This window comes from Cyprinus carpio, chromosome A24 (assembly GCF_018340385.1).
Source record: "Cyprinus carpio isolate SPL01 chromosome A24, ASM1834038v1, whole genome shotgun sequence".
NCBI classification, from domain to species: domain Eukaryota; kingdom Metazoa; phylum Chordata; class Actinopteri; order Cypriniformes; family Cyprinidae; genus Cyprinus; species Cyprinus carpio.
The window spans coordinates 11,702,788-11,730,311 of NC_056595.1; the positions used below are offsets into that span (position 1 = coordinate 11,702,788).

The following is a 27,524-nucleotide window of genomic DNA, read 5'->3' on the forward strand; positions in this document are numbered from 1 at the left end:
TCCGAGTTTCTCCCTCCGTGGTGTTTAAGTAGATTTGCATCTGGAGGTCTTGGGCCGCATCCCATGCATGCCTGGAAGGAGTATCAAAGCTTTTCTCTCAAAGTTGGTTGTCCAGAGATGCTGGATATAAATTTGAGTAAGATTCAGTAGTGCTGATAGCTGGAACTTTAGTTTTAGGATGAGGAAGCTTCTGGATCTGTGTTCAAGCATGAGTGTGTTTCTCGGGAATCAGAAGCCAGGGAATGAGGCCGGTGTAATAGATTCTTAACTGTTGGGCAGAGGATGTTACTTATTCAGCACTTCTGAGTTTTTCAGACCTTGCAGCAGCCTGCTAAAGCGCTCAACCAGCAGATGTTCAAGTTTTTATGCTCACTTCTTATGCTCACCCACCCCAGCTCTCTTGTTCTAAAGTGGTTTAACTTATCATTATGGTCAATTTCAGTTGTTTTTATAAGTAGTATTTTGGGTGACAGTATAGTCGTTAATTACCCTTAGTGCCAAAAGGATAAGTTGCCTACCTTTAGCTTTTTAAATTCATCTAGATCATCAAGTTGTTTAATTTGTGGATCCACTAGGGGATAATGGAATTGCATTGTCTTCTAAGGGGCCTTTAGGTTAAGTTCCCTACTCAAAAGACCATCTTAGACCAGAGGGTTTATGCTTGCAAGATTCTGCTCTTGCTAGCTGACTTGCAATGCTGGTCTTTTCAATAGTGTTGTGAGTCTGGAGCCTGAGGACCAGAAGAGTGAACGTGCCATGCCATGTGAGTCTCACAAGCCAGACTATCAGTATGCAGCAAATTCTGGCCAAGAACTGCAGCACATGTCCAGCTTTCTGATCAACATGTAATAGTGTTTTTAATGTGATGTCTATGGGTTTGATATCGAAGTACTACCACAATTATAGATTGATGTGCAACTGCTCATTTGAATATGCAGACACTGATGCAGCTGTCTTTGTGCAAGGAAGCACTCAATAGCTGGGTTACCATCCATATAATTTTATGTAAATCTTGGGATACTGCACAGAAAATACAATATAGAAACACCAACATGTGAATAAAATATTCATAAATGTGCTCACTTGAAGTGGATGAATGTTTTATATAGTAAAAAGACTTCGAATTACATATAAATTCACAGATGCTCGTTTAAAAGCAGTGTGACTAAAATACATATCTATTTCCTTTTTTTTCGTCTTGAACACATTGGATGGAAACTTTTGCTCCATTTTTGTCACATAAATTAAATTAACAACTTGGATGTGAATGGAGCTATTGTAGCAGCCTGGTAAACTTTTATGGACTGATAATAACTTATGCATCCAGACTCAAATAAACTGCCTAGTGGCCAACCAGACAGATCAGAACCGGTGGATTTTGCCAACACTTGCTTTTTTTTGTGTATAATTTGTGTTGTACAGGCTGTCAAAATCTGAAACTAATGCCATGATAGTATGCTGCACTGATGCCAACACTTTTGGTTGAAATGACCTGAAATATAATATAGTTATTTTAGCTGCTGTTTGTGGAATAAAACACAATGTCTAAATGTTGTCGGCTTTTAATAGAGCCATTTTATCCTACATTGTCCAATCCTTTCCAGTAATGCCTCTTACTGTGTGTTCCCACCCAAATTTTCCTGCGGAACATTCGGCAATATTTGAGAGTAAGGCAAGACAATGATGTCATAGCGAAAATCACTGAACCATATGATGAAACAGCTGCCTCAATTGAGATGGACTTAACCTTTTCCTCTCAACTGAGTGCTTATTTTCCTTTTGCCTTTGCGCTTCGATTCGGCACACAATATCAGCGTTTCCTGTGTTCTTGAGCTCTGTACGACTGCACCTGCAGCACCATCTCAGTAGTCTTCATCCATCAGTTGTCCATTAATTATTAATCCTGTCTGAGAGCACATACCCCTTTTATACAAGCCTTAACAAGAGATACGAACTAATCGCTAATTGAATCAGCCTCATTTAACAAACTTCCTCAAAGGTTCCTCGACACTTATCTAATCCTTCTCTTTCAAAATGGGAAAGTACTACTTTCTAGTCATGCAGTAAAAAGACAAATCTTTTTCTCTTTGATCAAAACCCTGCAAGTGTTTAGACTTTACAGAATGACGCTAAAGTCTTTACAGAATTTGTAGTGTTTAGAAGAGGCTGACCTGATCGTAATAGTGGTCAGTAACTCCAAAAGTTACACTTCGAAAAGGAATCTAGGTAACACTTTACAATAAGGTTCCATTTTTTTATTAATGTATTAACTAACAAGAAGGAACCATGAACAGTACATTTATTACAGTATTTATTAATCTTTGTTAATATTAGTTAATGACAATACAGTTGTTTATTGTTAGTTCATGTTAATTCACAGTGCTTTAACTAATGTTAACAAGCACAACTTTTGATTTTAATAACGCATTAATAAATTTTTAATTAACATTAACTTAGATTAATAAATGCTGTATTGTTCATTCTTAGTTCATGTTAACTAAAGCAGTTAACTAATGTTAACTCATGAACCTTATTTTTAAGTGTTACCAAAATCTGTTTACATGGGAAGACACTCACCTGGATAGAAACTCTATAAAGCCATCTTTCCCTCGTTTATAATTCTGTTGTAATTCGTAATTTTTGCTTCAGAAAGCCATATTCTTGAAGCAGAAGGGTGTAGTTTCTGTGCCACCACCATCTCAAATCAAAATTAAAAGAAAATACTAATTGTTTTCAAACAGGTTTTCCAAACACTCCGCATTGGCTGTACAGACCCAAAAGCTCACACTATTGGTTGAACTGTTGCTATGGTGGACAGGTCACAATCTCAAACAAACAGCAATGTTTTTGTTGCGCCACTGTTTACACTTTTCAGTAGAGTCAACCTACAAATGGTTCACTTTCATTTTGTTCTGCATATTAATTAACAAAATAAAACCATAATATATTAAACTGCCCCTGTAATCATAAATTTACTTAAAATAAATAAAATTTTAGATTTAACTCCAAAAATTTAAATATAATCTGCAATTTAGTACTACATCAAAAAAAACTATGTATAGGTAGGCTATGTGTTTAGAGTTTTGCAACAATGCAGATAGAGGCATTTTTCCCAATGAGCTTATGTTGAAAACATTACATACTTAAGTTTTAAATTCTGCTTTCCCTTTTACTATCTCTCTCTCTCTCTCTCTCTCCCTTGCTTTAGGAAGATAGGAAAGTGACAGCTCACCACTGCTTTTACCTCACGGCATGGTGAGGAATGAGGCTTCCCACAACTTACATAAGCCTGAATTGCTGGCTTGATTGGCCTGTGTAGAGGTTCTTAAGGCCTTTTTTTATTGTTTGCCACATAAAGAAGGGAATGTTGGATGAATGGATGGTCTTTGTTTTTGCTTTTTTATGATCTGAATACAGGGCCCAGACTGGTGATCTTACATCAGCCATCCATGGTTTGTCTGTATGCCTTGCAGTCGGACTGATTATCCCATGAAGTAAAACGCAATTCCCTGTTTAAAGTTTAAAGGAAAATCCTGAGAGACTGGGGTTATATATCTGCTTATTTGTTCTGTGTAACAGCTTCCATAAATATAAACTACTGTGGTTGCTCGTTAGCTTGCTCTGTCAAAATCACATAGGGGATAATGTGCAGATGGCTGGTCATTATTGGAAAAAATAAATGTGACAGGGTGATCTGGATCCCGACGTGATGCTGTGGAATAAATACATGTATATTAAATATTGATCTGCGTTATTATTTTATGTGAGAGTAGAGAATATGGAGTCATAGCAGACATAAAACAGCTATGTTGGAAATTGCTTTCCATGGGCGGTCCGTTCTACAGTTTAGCAGTCATTATACAAAAATATCCAACTGCAGAATACAGTGACCAATCAGAATTAAGTATTCCAGGGAGCCATATAATAAGTACTTAAATGATTAGTCATAGCTGAATCAACACTGTAGTTCTTAAAATGGGGAAGGGGTTGCTGAGAGGTCTGTGGAAAATCTGAGAAAAAAATATAAAATATATTTTACAAGTAAAAAATAAATAAATTAAATTAAACTAATAATAAAAATAATAAACTAAATGTTGAAAAAGATTAAAGATTTAATGGAATTTCTATGGAATATTTTCTTGTAATTATTGCTTTTTATTGGCTTGATCCCTAGTTAGCATTATTTTCTGACATTGCTTTATTGATAAACATTATGATAAGTGCTATATACAAAGTTATCAAATCTAAGACAAAGTTAACTTGATACAAAGTAGATATTTTCCAGATAATATTTCAATAATTTATTTTGTCTTTAGTACACTGACAATTGAATAACCTTACAATTTAATTTTGGAAAACAAGTTGTCTTTATCATATCAAGCATTAAAATGTTTGCAAACCCCTGGCTTAAACTGAAATATAGAGTCAGCATTTTCTTCAAAGCAAAGTATAGTCTTCTAAGACTCATGGAATCAGCCGTGTGCCCTGGTTCTCTGTACCAATCACATCCCCACAGGCAGTAATGCATGGGGAAACCTGTGCTATTTTACTCAGATTAGCCTGTAACCCACAGGCACCCCATTGCCATGGGAACCACTGAGGCAATCAAGAGCAGATCACCTACAAATGGCACCAAGCCTGAAAGAGAGGCAGCAGATATTTCACTGACACCAGACTGGAGGCTGATATCACTGCAGTCCAAGACAGATTTAACAAAAAAAAAAAAAATGGTGCATAACTCATCCTGCACCATTTGTGCTACGGACATGAATGATGCCTCAAAACATGTGTCTTGCTGAGTTAGAGGTGTGCTATAACTTTGATGTTATTGGACATGAATTTGGCCTGGAATTGTGGAAAATTCCTAAAGATTTACTTTGTAGGAGTGACCCAAGCCATGTCTACAGGCTTGTATATCATACCTGGATGGGCCTTTTTGACTTGTTGTGCAACCACCTAGCAAGCCACCCACTACACACTAGCATCACGGCAGCAGGTTTTGCATATACTAGCAGGGTTGCCAGGTCTGCATAACAAAACTAGCTCAGATGGTACTTCAAAAAAGGCCAATCACATTATATGGGAAAATGGCTATTTGGGGGGTGGGGAGGAGGGGCGTAAAAACCTCCTTCCAGGGGATTCCACCTTGGTCAATTCTGTGGGAAAACAATGGACTTGGCAACACTGTATGCTTGCAATGCTTATGTTCTTCATTAAATGTAAAATCTAGTCAAAAAAAACCCAAAAAAAAAACCTATACCACCATTCAAATGTTTGGGGTCAGTAGGATTCTTTAATATTTAAAGTATTGTATGGACAATACAGCTGCATTCAGTTTATCCAACAAAAAAAAAAAAAAAAAAAAACTTAAAATATTCTTCAGAAATCATTCTAATATGCTGCTTTGGTGCTCGAGAAATTTATATTATATTATATTATGAAATCATTCTTCTCGGAGAAATCATATCTAAATATGCTGCTTTGGTGCTATTATATCGCGTCGCGATATCTATTTATATTATTAATTATATTATATTTATTATTTATATTATTATATAGTATATTATATTATATTATATTAGTAATTTAAATACATACATAACAAATACCACCAAAAAGTCCTTGAAGTCATTCTTTGTCTCCTCTAAGGAAACACAGAGTGAAAAAAAATTAGTTATTCCATAATTTTTGAGGGTTTATGGAACATTCATATAATGCCTTAGAGTGTCCCCACTTTCATCTTATAATTACAGATTCATCAGCCATGTGCTCGTTTCATCCCAGCTGGACACAAGCATGTGTGTGAGAGAGAGTTTAAGTGTTGAGTAGTTAATTATGTTTGGTCTTTAGTAAGTCTTTGGGTATTAAACTTGGCTAATCTTAATAAGAATGGATGAAATCCCTCTAACTACTAACAGTCAGGACCTTTTTTCACGCTTTTATGTCATCTCACTTCGTCTCTGTCTCTCGTTCTTTTTTCCTCATTTATCTGCGCTAACCATATGCCAATGACACCTTATCTTTTGCCGCTTTATAATCAGCTTTTAGCACGAATGTACAAAATTGCACTGCACGGATTGGTCTTAATTCAACAGATTTTTTATGTCTGCATCGAGGACAATTTCAATGGAAAAGGCTTACTGGCTGCTAGGAAGGATATGATTTTCCATAAGGCCTATTTGGCTGTGGTTACATGATTATTCGTTTTCATGCGACTGGAATGTGTCTGAGCCATAAATATGTTTGCAGGCAGCTGAATGAACTAGGTGAAACTTGACATGCAGGAATAGATTAATGCATCTGGCCAGCTACTAGATGCTGAAGCGAAGGATCACAAATTCACTTTAAAGTAACATCTTTATTATCTTTGTGACCTCTGGTCTCTGTTTCTGTGCCAGAGCCTCTGATACGCTCTGATAAGTGAGTCTAGCTAGATAGAGTGGAAAAAAAGAAATAGTTGAAAGCCCCTTTGGATTTGTTTATACAGTAATGAAACCTCCTTCTCTGGAAATATAACAGACTTGAGTTATGGACAGACCAAAAAAAAAAAAAAAAGTGTCAGTAAAGACAGAACATCTTTCCCACACCTCTCCCCTGTCCACCCCATTCTTTTACACACGCTGCACTTGTCATTTTTCACACTGAGAGCTTTTCCTGGCAGCTGCTACATGTGATGAGTGGAAATGCATCTTTACCTCTCCTCCTTCCTGTCTGTTATTCCTCTACTTCAGTGGTTTGAAATGGATGGAAGCAAATGTTTCAGAGAGCCACGATGAAGCGGATCAGCAGGAACAAACAGATGCTTTAAAGAGAAAAAAACTGTGCTTGCAGTGTTCATTTTGTTATGTAGCAAATAGAAATAGAGAAAAGCATGAATGCATATATTCGCAAAAACCCACAACACAATCTAATAAACAAACAATTCAAACTAGCATTCTTCTTCTTCTTCTTCGGTCTTCCAATATCTCAGTCTTATGGTCACACAATATTGTTTTGAATGGAAGGAAAAGGGAAAGCCTCAGGAAAATGTGCACAATGGAAGTAGCAGCGGGACACATAGCGAGTCCTCCACCCCGTGTCCTGCCTGCTCCTCTGATGTTTTTCCTGCTTTCCACCAATAGTCCCCATTCCTTAAATGGAAGTTTACCTCCCCTCTTCCTCTTCCTCTTCCAAACCCAGAATTCAGCTCACACTTTAGTTCAGCAGTGGACAAACAACAATTTGGCACATTTTCCAATACCAACTAATGTGACCTTGTCACAGTGCATAAAGCCCTCATGTTGTACAGTAATGAAATGTGTATTGTTTTGAAATGATTAATAGAAGCAGGGTTGTTTTTTTAATAAATGTATTGAGGGATATTATCAGAGAATGGTGACACATTGTGTGTTTGATTGTAAGCGTGTGTGTGTTGACTACAGACTTTAGACTCAAACTGTTCTTCTTAGCAGGACTGAGGTGTTTTTCATTAATTGACATCAGGCTCATGGCATTCACAACAAACACACAAACAACCAAGAAACAAAAAACAAAAAAAAAAAAAAAAAAAAAAAGCCCTGGAAGTAGTATTTCCCCCTAATTCATTCGATATACACTTTCAAAAGAAAGAAAGAAATGCTTTTATTATTCAAATATTACGAAAGATTTCTATTTTAAATCAATGCTGTTCTATTGAACTTTCTATTCAACAAAGAATCCCGATGGTTTCCACAAAAATATTAATCAGCACAACTATTTTCAACATGGATAATAAAAAGAAATGTTTCTTGAGCAGAAAATCAGAATAATTTCTGAAGGATCATGTGACACTGAATACTGGAGTAACGGCTGCTGAAAATTCAGTTTTGCCATCAGCAGGAATAAATTGCATATTCTAATAGAAAAGTGAATTTTAAATTGTTAGAATATTTCACAGTATTACTGTTTTTTAGTATTTTTGACCAAATACATAACCATCAAAAATTAATCTGATCTCAAACATCTGAACGATCCAGATTACAAAACTCTTTCTGAGAGTGATTCATACATGAGTTCAGCTGGAGAGGTTTGCCAGTGCTGAAAAACGTAATTGTCGGTCTGTTTGTATGAATATATTGTTAGATATATAATTTTAATGATATTTTAATTATACGTTTATGGTGTTTTTGTGTCCATTTTAAGGCTTGAATTGTAATGGAAAGCATCTTTGTTTGTGTTTAACGGAAGTATTCGGAATTGATTAGATTGTGAGATTTCTGAGAAGATTCCGTTTGATGTCATAAAGAGAATGATGCTTTGTAGTTGGTTATGTAGTAAATCTGTGTTTTGTAACTCCTAATCTTGTGATGATGTTGACATTTGTGTTAATCAGATGTGCATCACATGGGAATTAAGGGATGATCTGCGCTGGTGCCTGTGACTTTCAGGACACTTAATCTAGATTGTGAGAAACTGGATCAGGTTTAAATAGGACAAGGAATCTGGATTGGGCACAGTGATATAGAGCCTGTAGCGCTTGGTCATTCTTTCACGCTAATTTGATTTCATTCATGCAAACCCTGACTACCCTCGAATGCTTTTGTGTCATACAAACAATGTTTTAGCCTTGTGCTCTTGTATATGAGTGTGTGTAGCTGGGGTCCTGCTGCATTACAGCACTGACATGCCTCAGTGCAGATGACATCGTCCAACTGGGAGGTGGCCTAGAAGGGATGATGTCATAGACAGCGAATCAGATCATTTGCTGCAGCCTTCATCCATTAGAGAAATTACAGTTTTTATTATTTTTTTTTCTTCACCCCTCGTCGTTCTTCGATCCTTTGGCTTCCATCCTTCTTGCATCCCATCTTTTTAACCTCACTGCTTTCTCCACTTCATGTCATTCCCTTCCTTTTTCTGTAATGTTATATGATATGTTGTCCCCAAACCAGTTTTCCCCAGTCTGCTCTGACTGGAACATAATTCTAATTCTGCCAATATCAGTTTGCTTTTTTTCTCTCGCTCTCTGATTGCTGCAGTGAAATGGATGCATCAAGTTTTTAAACTGCTCATGCATAGTGTTATTCAGCAGTTTGTGATGTAGCTCAGTAGTTTAAGGATGTGTGTGCAAAGCTGGAACACATTCTGATGTGACAGCTAAAGAAATCACTTTGCCTGATGCATGTGCATGTTGTGAACAAGACACTAGAGGGCGCCAAGTTGTATCAAGAAAATTAACAATGTGCATGTGCAGCAGACCCAAAAGTATTTGAACACTTAAAGCATGGATATTTTGAATGTTGGTAACTAAACAGTTTCTTTCCCATTGATCTACAGAAAGTCATAAAGGTTTGGAGCATGATGGTGATTTTTGATGGCAGAATCTTCTTTTTGGTGTCAACTATCCCTTCAGGGCACACTTGATTAGGCATTAGATAGCAAAATATAAAAACAAGTCACATACATTTTCAAGCAAAATAACATACTTTTTGATCGAAAAGTTGCCAGGTGTAAATTATAAAACAGTATTTTTTAAGTACTTAAAGAGGCCACTATGCTATTGAGCCAGTGTTTCCTTGTTCACATAAAGCCATGTTCCCTTTTTCATAGTCACTCAATCATTAGTCATGATCTTAAAAGCTCTCATTCTCACTGTCTAATAGTGTATTATAACCACTAACCACTATCATATAAGTATAAAGTGTACTGTAGTTCTGCACTGCTTAGATGAAAATCTAAACAGTCTCTCAATAATGCAGTAATTGAAGCTGGAAAGACTTTGAGGAAATGAAAGGGAGACTTTGAGATTTTTTCACTTAGCCAGATGTTGATGGCATATTAATACACTGATTCATGATTTATGAGATGAATAGCAGTGTGTATTTGTGGTTTTTAATGTGTCTCTGCACTATATAGTCTGCCCCCTGATGGTTTACCCCTGTACCATATTTAGAAAAGCTGCAATATCCTTCAGAATCGTTCACCATTGATCCCCTCTTATTTTTTACCTATTGTTTATCTAGAAAAGAGCACATACTTTAGAGGTCACTTTAAAGCCAGGGGTGTGATGAAGGTGTGTCAGCGGGCACAGTGCCATGGGCCAGTTCGTCATCATTTACTCACCCAATGATTTATTACTTTTTTATCTTCTGTGAATCACAAAAGTATGTTTTGAAGAATAGAATAATAATGTACTGATACCTTAAATTAAATATTACTTTAATATACACTAATAATGTGTTAAGACTAATCAAAAACTAACCTTAGCTACGACATGAGTGATATGAATTCATGTGTAAATAACCTTGACTACATGTTTGTTAGTTAAATGACTACATGTGCTGTTATTGTAAAGTGTTGCCAATAACTCATAGTTAAGGTTAGTTCTTGATTAGTACATGCCTTAACTCATCATTAGCTCGTATTAAAGTAATTTATATGTATATAAGTATATGAATAATTAAGTGCTGCTATTGTAAAGTGTTGCCACAAATGGTTTGCTTCATGTCATGCTAACCTTATTGTTCCCATAAGATCGGGCGCCGTTATTTGTAAATTTTATGTGAAGGGCTTCCGGTCTCATTCTTTTCTATTTTTAGATGTACAAAACAGCAGATTTTGCTGCTTGAAACTGGTGTGTCTTAGCATATGCCCAGCCAATTTAATGCATTATCTTAATTACTAACGCAGTGGTTTGTAGTGCAAGCAGTGTTACCATTTATGAAATTTTCTTATTCTTCTTGCAGAAAACAGCTTACTTCTGCATTGAAAATAAGGTTGATAGTAAAAGTGTATAGTGAATAGTGCATAAAGCAGCTTCTGAAACCCCCAGAATTTACTTTAACATCAAGATGTGACCAGGTGGGACAGTGGCAGTTTAATTTTAATGGGTGAGACAGAATGAAGAGAGTGAGACAGTAGAGTGCAGTCATGTCTGAATAAGAGCACTGACATTTGCAGCGAATGGATTCTAATCACATTTTATTAAAGCCATTTCAGCAGTGTTATATTAAAACATAAATTGTAATTTGGCAAAGCTGATGAACAGAATGAAGAATCTGGACTGAGAAAATCATCTGACAGATAGACACAGTGAATATTCCGACTGTATTCAGTCCCTAATTGTATATATCTCTGGTCAGACAGACAGCTGTATCCCTGCCAGGACAGATTCCTGTTAAATCTCAGCTGACAGATAGACATCCTGACTTTGGCCGCTTTCTGAACTATACAATATAACCATGATGTAGCACTTCCAGCTTTATCTCCTTCATTTCTCCTGTCTCTTTCTTTTTTTCTGTTTCTTTCTATCTCTCTCAAACACACCTTTGGATGTCTCTTCTCCAGCTGTGTGTGGAATGATCCATGAGTTAATTCTGCCAAATATAATCAAGATACAATACTCATAGCTCAGGCTGGTGTGTGTGTGTGTGTGTGTGTGTGTGTGTGTGTGTGTGTGTGAGCAGCTGTTGTGTGTGTCTTTATTCACTGCGGCTCCGTCATCTCTTCTCTTCAGGGTGCCGGAAGCCCCTCTGTTGGCAGGGCGACCGTAGACACGGAGACAAACACACAGCCAAGAGCTTCTTTATTCACTTTATTAAGGGGAAGGGTCAGTCGTGGCCAACTGCGTGGTAACTCACAAATTCAAATGGTCATGTAATACGCATATCCAAACAAAACCCTAAAACAAAACCCACTTCTAATCAAGAAAATGAATTAGTGTGCTTCACTTTGTGATAGGGTTCCCTCTTGTGGTCACTTCCAAAACAACTATGCAGACAGACAGACAGACACAGACAGACATACAGACAGACAGACAGACAGACACAGACAGACAAATATACAGACAGACAGACAGACAGACAGACAGACAGACAGATAGATAGATAGATAGATAGATAGATAGATAGATAGATAGATAGATAGATAGATAGATAGATAGATAGATAGATAGAACTATTATACTCATAGTGCACCAAGATAAGATTCTAGGTGACATGCTTTTATTGCACTTTTTAGAGCACTAGGTCAGGATTGTTGGCCTTGTACAAATGAGGGCACTACAGTACGGTGGATGACTAAGACCATAATCTGATAATGAAATGCAAAGTTTGAGCAGACTGAACTCTGACACTTTTATCCAGTTCTGCTCCTCTGCTTGCAGATCAAAAGATCACTTCCGCTGTAAACAGATACTGGAGGCTGAAAGCTGAACTCTTCCTGTGAGAGAGGCAAAAATGTCACCAGGCTGCATTGTGGCATCATTACAGCATCACAATGTTCTTTATTTACAGCTAAATGCTCTTATTAAACACTCACCTGCACATATGCAGGAACTAAAACAGTAACACACTTTCTATACTCCACACCTGTTTTACAGATGCCTATAAATGTGTGCACCAAAGTCTGTATATATATATATGAGTACTGTGCTTGTGAATGTACGCTGTCTGAAATATTTGTGGGTTTTCTGTTGAGAATTCCTTGTCTTCCTTTGGGAATTTGTCAGTAGTGTCTTCTGCCTTGGGCTTGCTGCTGGCTTAAAGAGCGAGATTGTCTATGGGAACTTGTTGGAACAGAGCGATTCAGACTTAATCTGGATTACAAGTTGATGAAGGAGTTAAAAACAGATTCAGCCTGAAGGCCCTACTATTGTTTGTATCGTTTTAAGGGTTTATCAGTCTCGTGTGCCGCCCAGCATTGTGATCAGGTGAGAAGTCGCATAGTGTCACACCCGTATCATATTATTGTATGTTTGAATGCTTTCATAATCCGCTTAAAGTTAATTATTCAAGTAAAAAATGATGATGAAGATGCCGCCCAAACCCTGAAGCTCATCCTAAAAAGTGACAGTGATTGACAGTTGGAATCAGCCACCCAGAATGCCTCCGGGTTTGGAGGATCTTTAAATCAGGTGTAGAGAAAGTAAACAGTATGTAGAGAATTGTGTGTGTGTGTGTGTGTGTGCAATTAGCACCACCAAATGGGATTGCAAAGATAATGATTGTTTTCAAACATGTTTTCTGAACACTTCCCAAGTCAAATGTAAATAAATAATAATAAAAAATACTTTACAAGTCAAAAATAATTAGTTTATTAAACATACTTTTTGAACACAAATTAATAGTAGGAATATCATATTTAGGAGAATTCAGGTTTGTGAGGTCTGCATAAAATGATGTGTGTGATGTAAAATTATTAAATGGCACTATCATCCCTTAGTCAGTCGCTGTCTGCAGTAACGCGATATCCACAGCCACACAAAAGAGCTCTGTCCAAAAAGAGAGGGAGGGGAATAGAGAGAGATGTACATTGTTTTTAGAGAGAGGAGATGAAAGTTTATGAGTGGTAGCACACAGATACACATTCCTTCATAAATCCATTACTGAGCACAACCCTACACCACTGACCCCAAACGAACCATGACACACACACACACACACACACACACACACACACACACACACACACACACACACACATCTTTACTAAAGACACATGCCCTGTTCAGTTTACAGCCCAGTGTCAGACCATTGTGTCCTGCGACCAGGAATTGCAAGTTAAAGGAGGTGAAGAGGACTGGAATGGAAATAAAAAGTGTTTTTACAAGGGATAGAGCGAGGGATGTGGTTATACTTCCTTAGCATTGTTCAGTGTGAGGTTTTTTATCAGAAGAGGAGGATTGTGTGGTTTGAAAGATGATAATTTTGCTGTTTAGGCTTGTGGTTTGGGGGAAAGTAAGCAATGGGGAATATGTGTGATGAGGTGATGAGGAAGAGCTTACTTTTTTAATTTTTTAAGTTTTCTTTATATTGTTTTTTTGTTGTTGTTTGTTTATTTTATTATTATTTTTTTTTTTAGAAATACACATTTTCAGTTTTATGTTGGGTGAAAATTTGAGGCAAGATACAATAGTACAACCTCTTGAATGAACTGTACTTCTGTTTCTCATAGGCATGTCAAATAAAACATGACAGCTATACCCTGACTTGATGAATAGTGTTTGGTTAACAAATCTAAATAAGACTTACAAGAGTGTACAAGAGGTTCTCTCCTTTCCATGTGTTATGCATTAGTTTTCATCTCTGTCTGAGCTGACTGAACTATTATGCGTCCACACACAGACATAAATATTCTTATGCCTCTTTGATGTAATGACAGACTTGAATAGGATTATAGAAGATATTTGAAACATTTTAAAATAGCCTTCACTGAATAATCTACTTGTCGTGAAACTGAGAAGTAGCCGCCCACATTCAGCTGTTGGACTGGATAACAGTAAGACACACTATTGCAGACAAAAAAAGGTTCTACTTAACAGGAGTATTTGACTTTGATATGCATCAACAGGAAGCATATTGCACAGATATGGTACAAGCGTACAACTAGTTATGTTATAATGTAATAAAGGCACAAATCCAATTTTCTTTACACGAAGAAACGTTAGAAAAACTGTTATATTATAATACCTAGTACCTAGTTTTAAACACATGAGAAATCTGTAAACTCTAACTATTCAACCCTGTTACCAAAGTTATTTTCTATTTTTTATTTTTCCTTAATTTATGAGAAATATTTTATCAATTAAAATTTAACAATTAGTAACCAACATTCGGTGCCACATACATATTCTGTACTAGTTAATAGCTTAATTTAGAATAAAAATGTAACCTTGTTACAAATGTAATACATTTTATTTAATTGTATGTTCATTTAATGTCAATAGACCTTAGTCAGTCTTAATTTCTGATAGGAACGAAAATGAGGCTGTGAGGGATAAAAGTAGAGAACGTTCAATGGACTGTATTGAAAAAAATGTTTTTTCAGAAAAAAAAAAGTGGTCGACAAAACTTAATGAAAGAAAACATGTTTAAAACGCATAAAACTTGATATAACATTTAGTTTGACTTTCTGATACCATTTTCTGAAGGCTTCCTTTCACTGACCTTTTGTTGTAAAAGAGCAAAATATTGACTAATTTTCATACTTTATTTTATGAAAAGTAAAGACCTTAAAGAGCTTAGCATATAGTGAGAAAAATGTGAATAAGAGAAGGAGAGAGGAAGTATGGATCTAGCACCTGTTGGTGAGGGCCCCTCGCTAAGCTTTACATGGGAACATTAACGTCACCATCACCTTTTTAGGTCTGGGAATGAGGACACACACACAGACTCCCGCACACTCAGCATGCAGCGGGGTGTTTTCAATTGGCAAGTTTCTAGAGTTGATCACAAGAGTCAAGAGTAATCCAGACTCCATTAAAGTAAACTGCTAAAGCGTGTGAAAGGCTGTGGAATCTGGCCAACAGCTGCTCTCTACAGACAGACTCTTAAATCCAGTGTCTATAGGGTCATTGTATTGGAGAGCATGGCAGAACTTGGAGAAGAGAATAGGAAAGACCTGCCTGGAGTAGGTAAGGGGTGCATGATGCTGATTTAGACGTGATAAAGCAAGGTTGCAATGCATGCTGTATGGGACAGGATTTCTTGATTTTCTTGTTGACTTGCTTTGAGATTGTGTGTACAAGTGTGTGTGTGTGTGTAGCTTAGCAGTTATAAATAGAGCTGATAGATTGCTGTCCTGTGACACTAAGCATACGGGGGAGGAGGATGTGTTTCAGGATTTCTCAACCTTACACTTTTACGCTTTGGTAGATTTATTTACCTTTTAATGAACTTTTATGGTATACAACAGAGCGTTGCACTAAAGTGAATGTTAGCCTACTATTTCTCACCTTATATATGAAGTAAACAATGAATCCCAATTGGGTCATATCTCAACTCCGTTTAAGTGCCTGTTATTGAGAAAAAATGCCCATGTTAGGTGCACACATCTGTGTGCCAGCTTCACATGGGGGGGCAATAAATCAGTAAGGCAGGCCATTCCCAACAGTAGTTTTGCTGACACAGTCTTTTCTCCTCTGCACTTCTGTGATTCTTTTAGTACCCATGAGATGAACTAAATATGACTGAATGTGTTTGTCTTACATCAGCATTCAGTTTTATTCCATTCTAAGAAAGTGTATCTACCTTTTCAATTTATGTGTTGATGTGCGTGCCTCGTGGGTGTGTGTGTAACATTTGATATAAGTAAACATTCAGCACTAGCTTGTTGCGTACAGTTAGCTTTGTTAGGACATGTTTGCTTCTTTTAGCTTTAGCTTCAGGATGATCAACCTGACATCTTTATTTAATAAATCTTGTCCCAACAACTCCATCTGAGAATCATCTGTCTGACATCTGTAAAAGTTTATTTAGCGTCTGTGTGTGTACGTACGTGAGGTCCACAAGGAAACATTCTCATATTTTCCCACTTTTCTCTAATCATTCCATTGCATCTCTGTCTTTGTTCCATAGAACCTCTGAAGGGTAATCTAAAGGTGACTTCCAGTGAAGACGCTGAGCACCTGACCCGTAAACGGCAGGTTGTCTCCACTAACAGCCCTGGTAACCGCTGTGAGGCCAAATCCAGCCGCGCAGGGGTTCTACGAAGACACACGGTGGGCGGAGCACGCAGCTCACAGGAGATCCTGGCCATGCAGCCATCCGATATGGATAAAAAACGAGAGGCCTTTTTGGAACATCTGAAGCAGAAATATCCACACCACGCCTCCGCCATCATGGGCCACCAGGAGAGACTCCGAGAACAGGTGAAGACCACTGTCAATACTGTTTGTTGTGCCAATGTTGGCTCCAAAAGTCCAGAATTTGTCCGCTAATGTATCTGAACTAGGTATGTGAAGCAGATTTGTGGAAATAGGTGTATTTAGCATCATAAACAAAGTTAAATGATGAATGAATGAGGCTAAATCATATATGTCATATTATACACTCTAAGAAAAAAAGGTACAAAAGCTGTCACTGGGGCCATACCTTTTATAAAAGGTACACTTTTGTACGTTTTAGGTACTAATATGCACACTTTAGGTACTAATATGTACCTTTAAGTTACAATATGGACTCTTTAGGTACAAAGGTGTGCCTTTTGAAAATGTACCGCACCAGTGACAACTTTTGTACCTTTATTATGAGAGTGTAGCCACCTATGCAATATTTTCTACAGAAACTTGAAGGCTTATAAAAACTCTAACATGCATTTATAATCGAGAAAAGATGTGACTTTTGGAAATGACAGTGCTATGTGAATGCACACATTTGTCATCAATACAAAAACAGTGGCTATTGAAACATATAAATATAAAAATATGCAAACCTATATATATATATATATATATATATATATATATGAGCACAAAAATCACATGACTGAAACAGATGAATAGTAAAATATGCAAACTATAAAAATTGTGCAGTTTTATGTGCAATATAAATATGCAACATTGCAATAACGGGAAAAGAATAAAAAATGTTTGTATGATTATTAACCAGTGGTAGACTGCTGCACTTTTATTGCCTGCAGGTAGTAGCTGCAAGAAACATTAAAACAGGTTATATATATGTCATTAAATCATTGCAATTATTGCACCAAACCATGGGAAATTATAGTAAGAGCCACTGAATTTATCTCATTGTTCTAACAGTGTCTTGTGTATATGTGTTATCTATTGATCTTCAGTAGGTCAGCCAAAGGTTGCCCACAGGTTTTCCTTGTTCTGGATCTTGAGGTCTGTGTTATCTTGTGGCTTTAAATATCTGATAGAGGCATACAGTGAAGAAAGGATGTAGTTTCTCGAAAAACACTGATGAACAATGAGCAGTTTCTGCAGCGAATGACTCATTTTGCAATATGAAACTATATTCAGTATGTGTATTCAATATGAGATTCAGTGTCCTTACACTGCACATTCTTCAGTTATGACCACAGGGATCACCTCTCAGCAGACTCATAATATTAGCTCCATTCATTATATGTTAAATTATTTTTATATTAAAAAGCTGGATATTATTTCTTACCATAACCCCATAACCAACCAAACTCTAGAGCCCCAGTGTACTTAAAAAGGTTGTAAATAGATTGACCTCTCTGTCTGAACAGGTGGAGGTTTGTTTTATATTTTTCCCCTTTGGCCGAAAGAAACCATTTTCAGTGCTTGTGCCCAGCCGTTGTTGCCTGAGGTGAGAACTGAAGTCTGTGCCATACTGTGTATCATACTGACACATTTTTGTTGTCAGGCCATGCCCTAAAACTTCCATTTTGTGTTCGGTTTCACACTCAAGTCAGAATGTATAGGAAAAGTGACAAAGAAAAGTTTAGCACTGATCAGATCTTAATGTACACTACTGGTCAGAAGTTTGGGATATTTAAGAATTTTTTTTTTTTTTTAAGAAGTCTCTTTTTCCATTTATTTAATTAAATATAGTAGTACCCATGATATTGTGAAATATTATTACAATTTGAAATAAATGATTTCTATTTTAATATATTTTGAAATGTCATATATACCTGTGATTGCAAAGCTGAATTTTCAGCATCCATTACTCCAGTCTTCAATGTCAAATGATCCTTCAGAAATCATTTGAAGGATTCTTTGATAAAAAGAATGTTGAAATGAACAGTAATTTGTAATAGAAATCTTACTTGACTCTCACTTTCGATCAATATGTGTCCTTGTCCTTTTTTTTGTAAAACTTACTCCAAACTCTTACTCTCAAAACTTAAATGGTGTATCACGGTTTCCAAAAAATAAATAAATAAATACAACTGTTTTCAACATTGATAATAACAAATGTTTCTTGAGCAGCAAATAAGCTTATTACAATGATTTCTGAAGGACCATGTGACTCTGAAGACTGAAATAACGGCTGCTGAAAAGCCAGCTTTGCCATCACAGGAATAAATTACATTTTGAAATATATTACAATTAGGGCTGTCAAATGATTAATCACGATTAATCACATCCAAAATAAAAGTTTTGTTTACATAATATATGTGTGTATACTGTGTATATTTATTATGTATATATAAATACACACACATGCATGTATATATTTAAGAAGAATATGTTATGTTTATATATTAAATATATTTATATATAATATAAAATATAAGAATATAAATATATAAATGTATATACATGTAAATATTTTCTAAATATATAATTTATGTGTGTGTATTTATATATACATAATAAATATACCCTGTACACATACATATATTATGTAAACAAAACTTTTATTTTGGATGTGATTAATCGTGATTAATCATTTGACAGCCCTAATTAAAATAAAAAAAAAAATATTTTTAATTGTGCTGATATTTCACAGTATTACAGGTTACTGTATTTTTGATCAAAAATCTGTTTTCTATCTTAATATATTTGGCCTTTGTGAGCATAAGAGACGTCTTTCAAAATAATTAACAATAAAAAAGTTATTCCAAACCTTTGACCTGTAGTGTATATATTCATCATGGTATAACATAACACAATTTTCCATAGCACAACATGGGATTACTTATATGCATATTACTTTTGGATGTATCATTTTGTGATATTAAGATTGTGATATGAAGACAACATGCTTTCTGTAAAATGCACTCTTTCGCTTTGTCGTTCTCTTTTCACTTGTTTTGCCCATGCTCATCCTCTCAGTGGGCCTGTGGAATGTTATTTAGATTGCCCCAGGGGGTATTAAAGAGAAAAGGTGGGGGCAGGGGCTGAACGCCTCTCCACAGCGATTGAGTGAGGGAGTGTTGCGTGTGTTTACGCTGATTGAAAACAAAAGGCCTCTCACCTGCTCTTAAAGACCTAGAAAGCAGAACAATGGAGGTGACTGACAGCGTCTCAAGAATGAGAGTACTTGCCTGCAGAATGTGAGTGTGTGTGTGTGTGTGTGTGTGTGTGTGTGTGTGTGAGAGAGTTTGTAACAGTGTAGGTGGGTTCACAGAGACAGACAGAGAGAGAGAGAGAGAGAGAGAGAGAGAGAGAGAGGAATTTTGATTGGTTTAGTGCCCAGTCATCCATACTCTTGACCAACCCTTTTTCTGTGTACCGGTACCTTATTTTTATGGTCAATCATTTGCTTTTACAATACTTAACACAGACCTATTATTATGAAATAATTGCACAAACAGTATATAAGCATATCTTGTTTTAAAGGTGGGGCTGGTGACTATCTTTAACTGTTCAGTCCTGCATTAATCAGGTCATAATATATTGAATGTGTGCCGTATGAGCTGTTCTGAATGTTTCTGTGTCTTTATTTTGCATGGGTGTTCCGTAGCTGACACATTGCTGATCACTGAACACTATAACTGAACCCGAGGAGTTTAAACATCTGTATTTCAGTGGTTTTTGTCTCAAAACTTCAATACAAATATAATAATGAAAGCAGAAGGAATCTGTTGTAAGTGCAAATTAATGGATGTTTTAAATTTTGCAGATTAAGTTATAATGGTAATACAAATTATTTGTTTAAAATAATTGTCATCCCCATTGTAATTTCATTAAGTTTTTAGTTTAGAATATTAAAGATTTTTTTTTAAAACAGCCAATAAAATTTTATACAAATATAAAACAAAAACATAAAACAGAGGCCATGATATTCATTATCTAATCTAATGAATTAAGAAAACTTTGCATAAAGTGAAAAATGTGAAAGCTATGTGGGGGAAAAAAATGTGAAAAAAAAATGTTTCAGTTTAGGAGTCATTTGACGTTGCAACCTTTAAGTCACAGACGTATTTCTATTTGTGTGATGATCCGCCAGGTATTTTAGGTGGAGCGTAATAGGGATTTGAAGTCAGACTTGGCTCTGTTTACAACTAGGTGAGCTCGCATAGAGCTGCTGGAGCAAAGCGCGGAAAGGAGGGGCGCTCAACTCACACACACTCTCACACACTCACTCTCGGGATCTTTCATTGAGCGAACTGTACTTACTCCGGGAATAGAGACTAAAAAGTACATGGCATACTTTTCAAGCTTCCTCCAAATCATGGAATACTGAGAATGAGTCGGAACTGAGGACGATTGTTTTGAGGGTTTCTGTATGTTGTGAAATAAGGTATTGTAACAGTTCCTCATATTTGTTGTAAAACTTGTAGTCTATTTATATAAACTCTATGCACGCGCCTGCAAACTCGCGGAACATGCGATTGTCTGACCAGCGCGTTCTGTGACTAGAGGCGCGCGCTCATGCGTTTCTGCACATTACTGTTGCAGCAAGTAACCAGATACGCGATTCATTCTGTGACACGGCTGAAAAGATGCGGATAAGGAGGACAACAATGGCTGGGGTCAGTGCTGTCCCTAACCAGGTATGCTCAGGAGGCGTTTGGAGTGCTGGGAGGCTTGCAACTTTTTAGCCATCGTTTGGATGTTTAACATGACTTGCTGACTGTTCCATCATGCCCGTTTAAGATTTTAGACAGCGATAGACTTACTGAGATATGGTTTTCTTTCGTTTTTCCTGCTGTCGTTTGCGTGGGAAGATACAAGGCGTGAAGACCTGAATTTTGGGGGTTGTTGTTGGCGTGTTAAGTCTATGTAGTAGTGTGTGCTGTTTCAGTTGCCGGGTCCAAGTTGCGAATAATAGGAAGGGGGCGGAGCTTGACAAAAGAAGTTAAAAATAAGATGGAAACGTATATTTTTAGTGTACGTAAACGTTTCAACAAGGTTTTCAAACTTTTCATTTATAATGAGCTTAGATTACAGACTTGACAGAGCGTGTATTAAAAAAAAGTATGTTAACGCATCATAAAAGCATAACAACAATGCTTTCTTTTCAAAGTATTTTGCTACGAGTAATGTGTTGTGGTAATTTTGTGATACTTTGTGATTTGCAGGCGGATATAATATGTTTGGATAAAACCTGTTAAATTCAATGCTCTGCATTGCAAGTGCAGCACTATACCAGGTGAGCTACCGAGCAAGTTTACAACATCAAACGACCCAAATATGTGGAGCTGGTTATGTGTTGCAATTTATGTAGTTTACAAGTGTTGTAAGGGTCATAGCATTGTGTTGTGAAAGGAACCATGCAAAAATAAGTCTTTATTATTTGATTATCTGCCACCATTATTATTATTATTATTTATTTTTTTATTATTATTTTTTGTGTGTGTGGAAATGAATAAAAGTTCTTGGTATTTTACTGTCACTAGTGTTCATTTGGAGTTTGCAGAAATGTAGATGGTGGCACACTTTTTCCAATGAGCCTTTGTCGGTTAAATTGGGTACTAAAATATGAAGCTAATTTCTTTGTGTGACTTGACAAGACATTTTGTATGCCTAGTAATAAACTGATAGACCATCAATAATGCTGTGATGAAGCTGTCAGCATTTGCTTTCAAATTAAATGAGCCATGATACAGTCTATTAAAACGCTGTTTAGACCTGTTTGGAAAGCTTCACTAAAAATTCAGGGCTGAGAATTCTGGGTGGAAACTGGGCTTGCTGTCATACGTGAAGTTGATTTGAATTGTGAGATTAATTTTTACCTTCTTTATAAAGAAGTATGTTGTACTAATTAGTGGTTGAGCAAGGTGCCATTGTTTATGCCGGTTTGAAACACTCACTAATTATACCGGATAATCATTAGCACTAATTATACTGTAATACTGGGTTGTCGTGTGTCAGAAAGGTTTAAATGAATCACAATGTTAGCACAGTTTTCTTGTTGACACAATCCTGTGCACTATAATGCTGATCTGGGACCAGCTTCTTCATAATGATCTTCAGCACAGTTTATTTTAGTTCAATAACCCCGGCTGGTCACAGATCATCCGCTTGGCACCGTCCCAATTCTCTATCAGAGCAGACATGAGTGAATTGATATATTAAAATGTCCAGTTGTGGGTCATTGTGGGGTCATGAGCTCACACTGGAGACGCTGTCAGTTCAAAGCATCAGTGCAGTTTCAGTTTTGCATGTTTGGCTGCTTCATTCCCATGAATGGTCCAGTTTCACGGGGCCATGCAAATACTGTGGCAGGTTGCTCTGATGGAGATTTGATGCTCATTTAAGCATGATGTGCAGGGGAGCTGACCAGCTTTGCATTGTTATAGTGTGTGAGAGGTACTTTTGAGCAAAAATCACTGAACAAAAGGTGCGTCTTCTTGAACAGGGGTTTATTTTTCATGGTGGCATTTTGAATATCACAAATGAGAGTAAGTAGATAAATTACAGTTGTATTAAAAACTTGTATTTTGTGCACTGGTTCTGTTAACACGTTTTGCGAGACCCAATCACAAGTGTTGATGACATCAGGCCAATTGGAGCTGTTAAACATGAATTTATACATTTTAAAATGTATTTATTCCTGTGATGCAAAGCTGAATTTCCAGCAGCCATTACTCCAGTCTTAAGTGTAACATGATGCTTCAGAAATAATTAAAATATGCTGATTTGGTGCTCAAAAACGTATTATTATTTTCAAAAACTGAAAACAGTTGTGCTGCGTTATATTTTTGTTGGAACTGTGACTTTTTTCAGGGTCTGGAAAGTTTAATAGAACCGGATTATTTGAAATCAAAGTCTTTGTTCACTTTTGAGCAATTTAATTTTAGTGCTGTCAAACGATTAATCACGATAATCGCATCCAAAAAAAAGTTTTTTTTTACATAATATATGTGTGTTTACTGTATTTATGTATTTTATATACAAATACACACACACCACAGTATATATATTTGAAAATATTTGCCGTGCACATGTATTTACGTGTATATATTTTATTAATATAAATTTATATTATATATAACTCTAACTTAATATAAACGCACTGTGTATATTTATTATGTATATATAAATACACCACTGTGTATATTTATTATGTATATATAAATACACCACACATATATTATGTAAACAAAAACTTTTATTTTGGATGCGATTATATATATAACAAGACAAAAAAAAAAAAACAAATATTGTCACTTTTGAGCAATTTAATTTGTCAATTTGTCGATTTTTCTCTCTCTCTCTCTCTCTCTCTCGGACAAAAAAAAAATAAGTCGCTGGGGTATATTTGCAACAAAAGCCAAATATTCTGCCGTGCAAAGGCAAAAGACCGTAACTGCGATTTTTGTCGAAAATGAGTTATTGATATTTTTGGGACATTCAAGACATCCTTTATCTTGGGTCGTCTCAACTGTAACTTTGAAAAGCCCCAGAGAAACCAAGGCAGAACACCAATTACCATTCTTTCACTTTGTTTGGAATGCTCAAAATGAGTTACGGCATTGTGCCTTTGTTTAGCAGCGCGTTAATATGAAGTTACGGTGGCGGTTTGGAGTTATACGGTGTTCTGCCTTTGTTTTACTGTCCATTAAAGCCTGCCGCATTTTAATTACGGTGTAGACAAACGAATTAGATAGAACGCAATCTACTATACAGCTCCACATAACAAAGCACTGTAAAGACTAGATATCTTGGCATCAATACATCATTGTGAATAACCTTTAAAGATTTTTCTTTTTCTTTTTGTAATGCAGAATATTCATCAGGCTATCACTTCTAGTTGGATGCGTGTGGACTCGAATGCCGTAGCTAGCATGATCAATCATAAAATCAATAGCCTACTAACAGTTCACAATTAAATCCATATCCTACCTTTTCTTGTAAACTGATAAAATCAATCCATTGCGATGTACGTCATCGGAGGTGTTTAATCCACAAGCATTATGAGCATTATTCCCATTTGCTGGCGTTCACATCAATCCACAAGTCGTTATTTTAGGTTAGGCTATTTTTTACAATATAAAAGCAATTATAAATTAAAGAAGAATGCTTTGTCTAGCATTCTTTTACGTCACTGAGCATAGCAAATAAATTGGTATCCACTCATGTTTAAACTTTTAGTCTGCTTGTTACAATCAAAATAAAACCAAAACTTTAATACAGTCGCATTACTATATTCAATAGCCTATATGAGACAGCCCATGATCACTAGATTTTATACAGGTGTTACTATAACGATTTTGTAAATGGTGATAAGCGTGCCTACGGCCTTTTTCCTTTGTGTGCTGTCTTTTGCCTTGGTGTTACTTCTCACGTTTTGCAGACAATGCAAAGGCAGAGTACATTAACTTCAAAATAGAGGTAAAAATCAAGTTTGAGCTCACAATTTTTTAATGTAGATAATTTTCATTACTAAAACATCTAATTGTTAAATTTCCAGTGTCCTACTTATAATTAATTTGGCTGGACAAGTAAAAAACTTGAAAGTCATTTTTCTCAGTTTCACACTCTAGCGAGTTAAGGTCTTTTGCCTTTGTAGGGCAGTATTGTTTTATCCTAAACCATACATCAATGGAAAGCTTATTCATTCAGCATTCAGATGTTCCAGATTTTGACCCTTATGAATGGTTTTGTGGTCCAGGGTCACATATAAGTAACTTTTGATTCAGATACATTCAGGTTTTTGAGAATGGTAACCTCATAGAGAAGGTTTGAATGATGTTAAGTTTTCTCAGGAGTTTTTGTCTCAGTGTTAAACAGGTTTGAAAAGTGATCTTTCAGCATAAAATTAGTGTAGTGACTCATTCTGTTACTATTTATTGCCTTGTTTTCCTTTATTCTCCTCTCTGTTGTTCCACTCTTTCTTATCCTGTCATCTGAAAGATATAATTTGCTCTTTCTTCCTGTGTGTTTTTGTCATTGTGTGATTTATAGTGTGATAGATATAGTGATAGTGTGACAGTGGTCAGTGTCCTGTAATGAGAGGGGTGAGTCTGTGGCTGTCCTCATGAGGTTGAGGTTGACCTTTCCCATTCTTCATGGACCAGTACCAGACCAAAGACCAAAATGAGGACCAGGGCTTCATTTTTAGTTGAGTGGAGCCAGGTTTGGATAAAGCAGTTGATCTCTGATTGAAGTTTGGGGTCAGTAATATAATGTTACAAAAGATTTCTATTTCAATTAAATGTTGAACTTTCTAATCATCAAATAAAAAAATGAATCACAATTGCCTCAAAATATCAAATAGAACAACTGTTTTCAACATTAATGATAATAAAAATAAATGTTTCTGGAGTACCAAATGTAGTGGCTGCTGAAAATTCAGCTTTGCCATCATGGGAATAAATTACATTTAAAATATATATATATATTAAAATTACTGTAAGAATTACTGTAATTTTGGTCAAATAAATGCACCCCTGGTGAGCATGAGAATCTTCTTTCAAAAATATTTACAAGTATTACCAACCATAAACTTTTGAATGGTAGTGTATTAAAGTGTCATGTTTTAATGATGCCACATAACTTTTTTCTGCAGAACATGGATTTTTCACACACACTCAAGGTTACTGATGTGTCAGCACATTCCTTCATTTTCCATTCAGACACTTTCTCTCTTCTTATTCTGATACAGTTCAAACCACCAAGGTTAGCATGAATAGTGGGAAAACAGCCCCTTTTCCATTAGACCATGAAATTGCTGATGATAACAATATTTAATACTCCTTGAATGAGGCTGACACAGACAGTATAAGTATTATTAAAATGTCATTCTATTATTATTATAGTGTCATTCTATTATTATTAGTTAGTGTCTATTTGTTAATGTCTGTTCAGATGTTTTGGGTGGCGACCTTTGCTTTTTGATTGACAAAGGAGGATAATGGAAATTCAACCCTCCAGACGGGGATATAACGTCTAGAGACAGTTCAGGGTTTTGGGGGTTGAGATCTTCAAATCAGATACAATCAAGTTATTATAATAAACCCCTTATTAGGCACAAACTGGGAGACTTTTTTTTTTTTGCAATTCTTCACTCAGTCAGAGAGTACAGTTTTGTTGACAGCTGCATTAAATATTTTTCATGGTTTTATACATTTAACTCATAGCAATTATTTTACATTTTATTTATACCCACAATATGTGAGAGATCATAATAATTGATCATAGCAGTTAAATATATTGAGCTGCCTAAAAATGGTTTTCTTATTAGTAGTTTTGTCTTGTTTTCCAATAAAAATGTCAGTTACACTTTATTTTAAGGTGATGTTCTTACAGTGTAATAATATAGTATATACATTTAATTTATGTAATAGCGTCACTTTAAAATAAGTGTTACCAAAATATCTAATCATCCTTCAAGAAATCAAGCATAATTAATTAAGATATTTATTTATTTATTTTTACTAAATACAATCCAGCTATAGTTTATGTTGTTCTAAGTAGGGTAAATTTAAACAACTTTTGCACCATCACTGACAGACACACTGAAGCCACCACCAGAAATTCCTCTGTATTGTATTAAAGATGAACCTGCAGAGTCAGCAAACATGCCCAAACCCATCTGTGTGTGTGTGTGTGTGTGTGTGTGTGTGTGGTATTTTCCTGCCAAGGTGTCAGTGCTGATGTGATGGATCGCTCAGATGTTTGTCAGCACACACACACCACCCTGCCAAACATCTGTGTCCCACCTTTGCGTGCGGATGAGACCTCAAGCACCGGCAAGGTGAAAGCATGTCACAAGACTTTGTGAGTGGAAAAAACTGAGAGCCCCCATCTGGTTCTGGTTGGTCCAGACAGACTGTAACCTCACCCTCACGTGTTCCTGCCCTATCCACTCAGAAAGATAGAGAAAAGAACCAGCATAAAAGGAAAAGGGGAAAATTGCCTTTATGCCTTTCACCAGACCAAAACGAGACCAGATGGACAA

At 36.1% G+C, this 27,524-nt stretch overlaps 1 protein-coding gene across 12 annotated transcripts in view; it reads left to right on the forward strand.

Moving 5' to 3' along the window:
• Positions 1-27,524, forward strand: part of LOC109052306 (sickle tail protein-like) — a 132,872-nt gene that overhangs the window by 65,996 nt on the left and 39,352 nt on the right. For 7 of the 12 annotated variants that reach the window (XM_042714192.1, XM_042714188.1, XM_042714191.1 and 4 more), the window contains exon 2: positions 16,314-16,606. In XM_042714192.1, coding sequence (XP_042570126.1) covers positions 16,314-16,606 — 293 coding nt within the window. The other 5 variants (XM_042714193.1, XM_042714197.1, XM_042714195.1 and 2 more) reach the window with 5 other exon arrangements.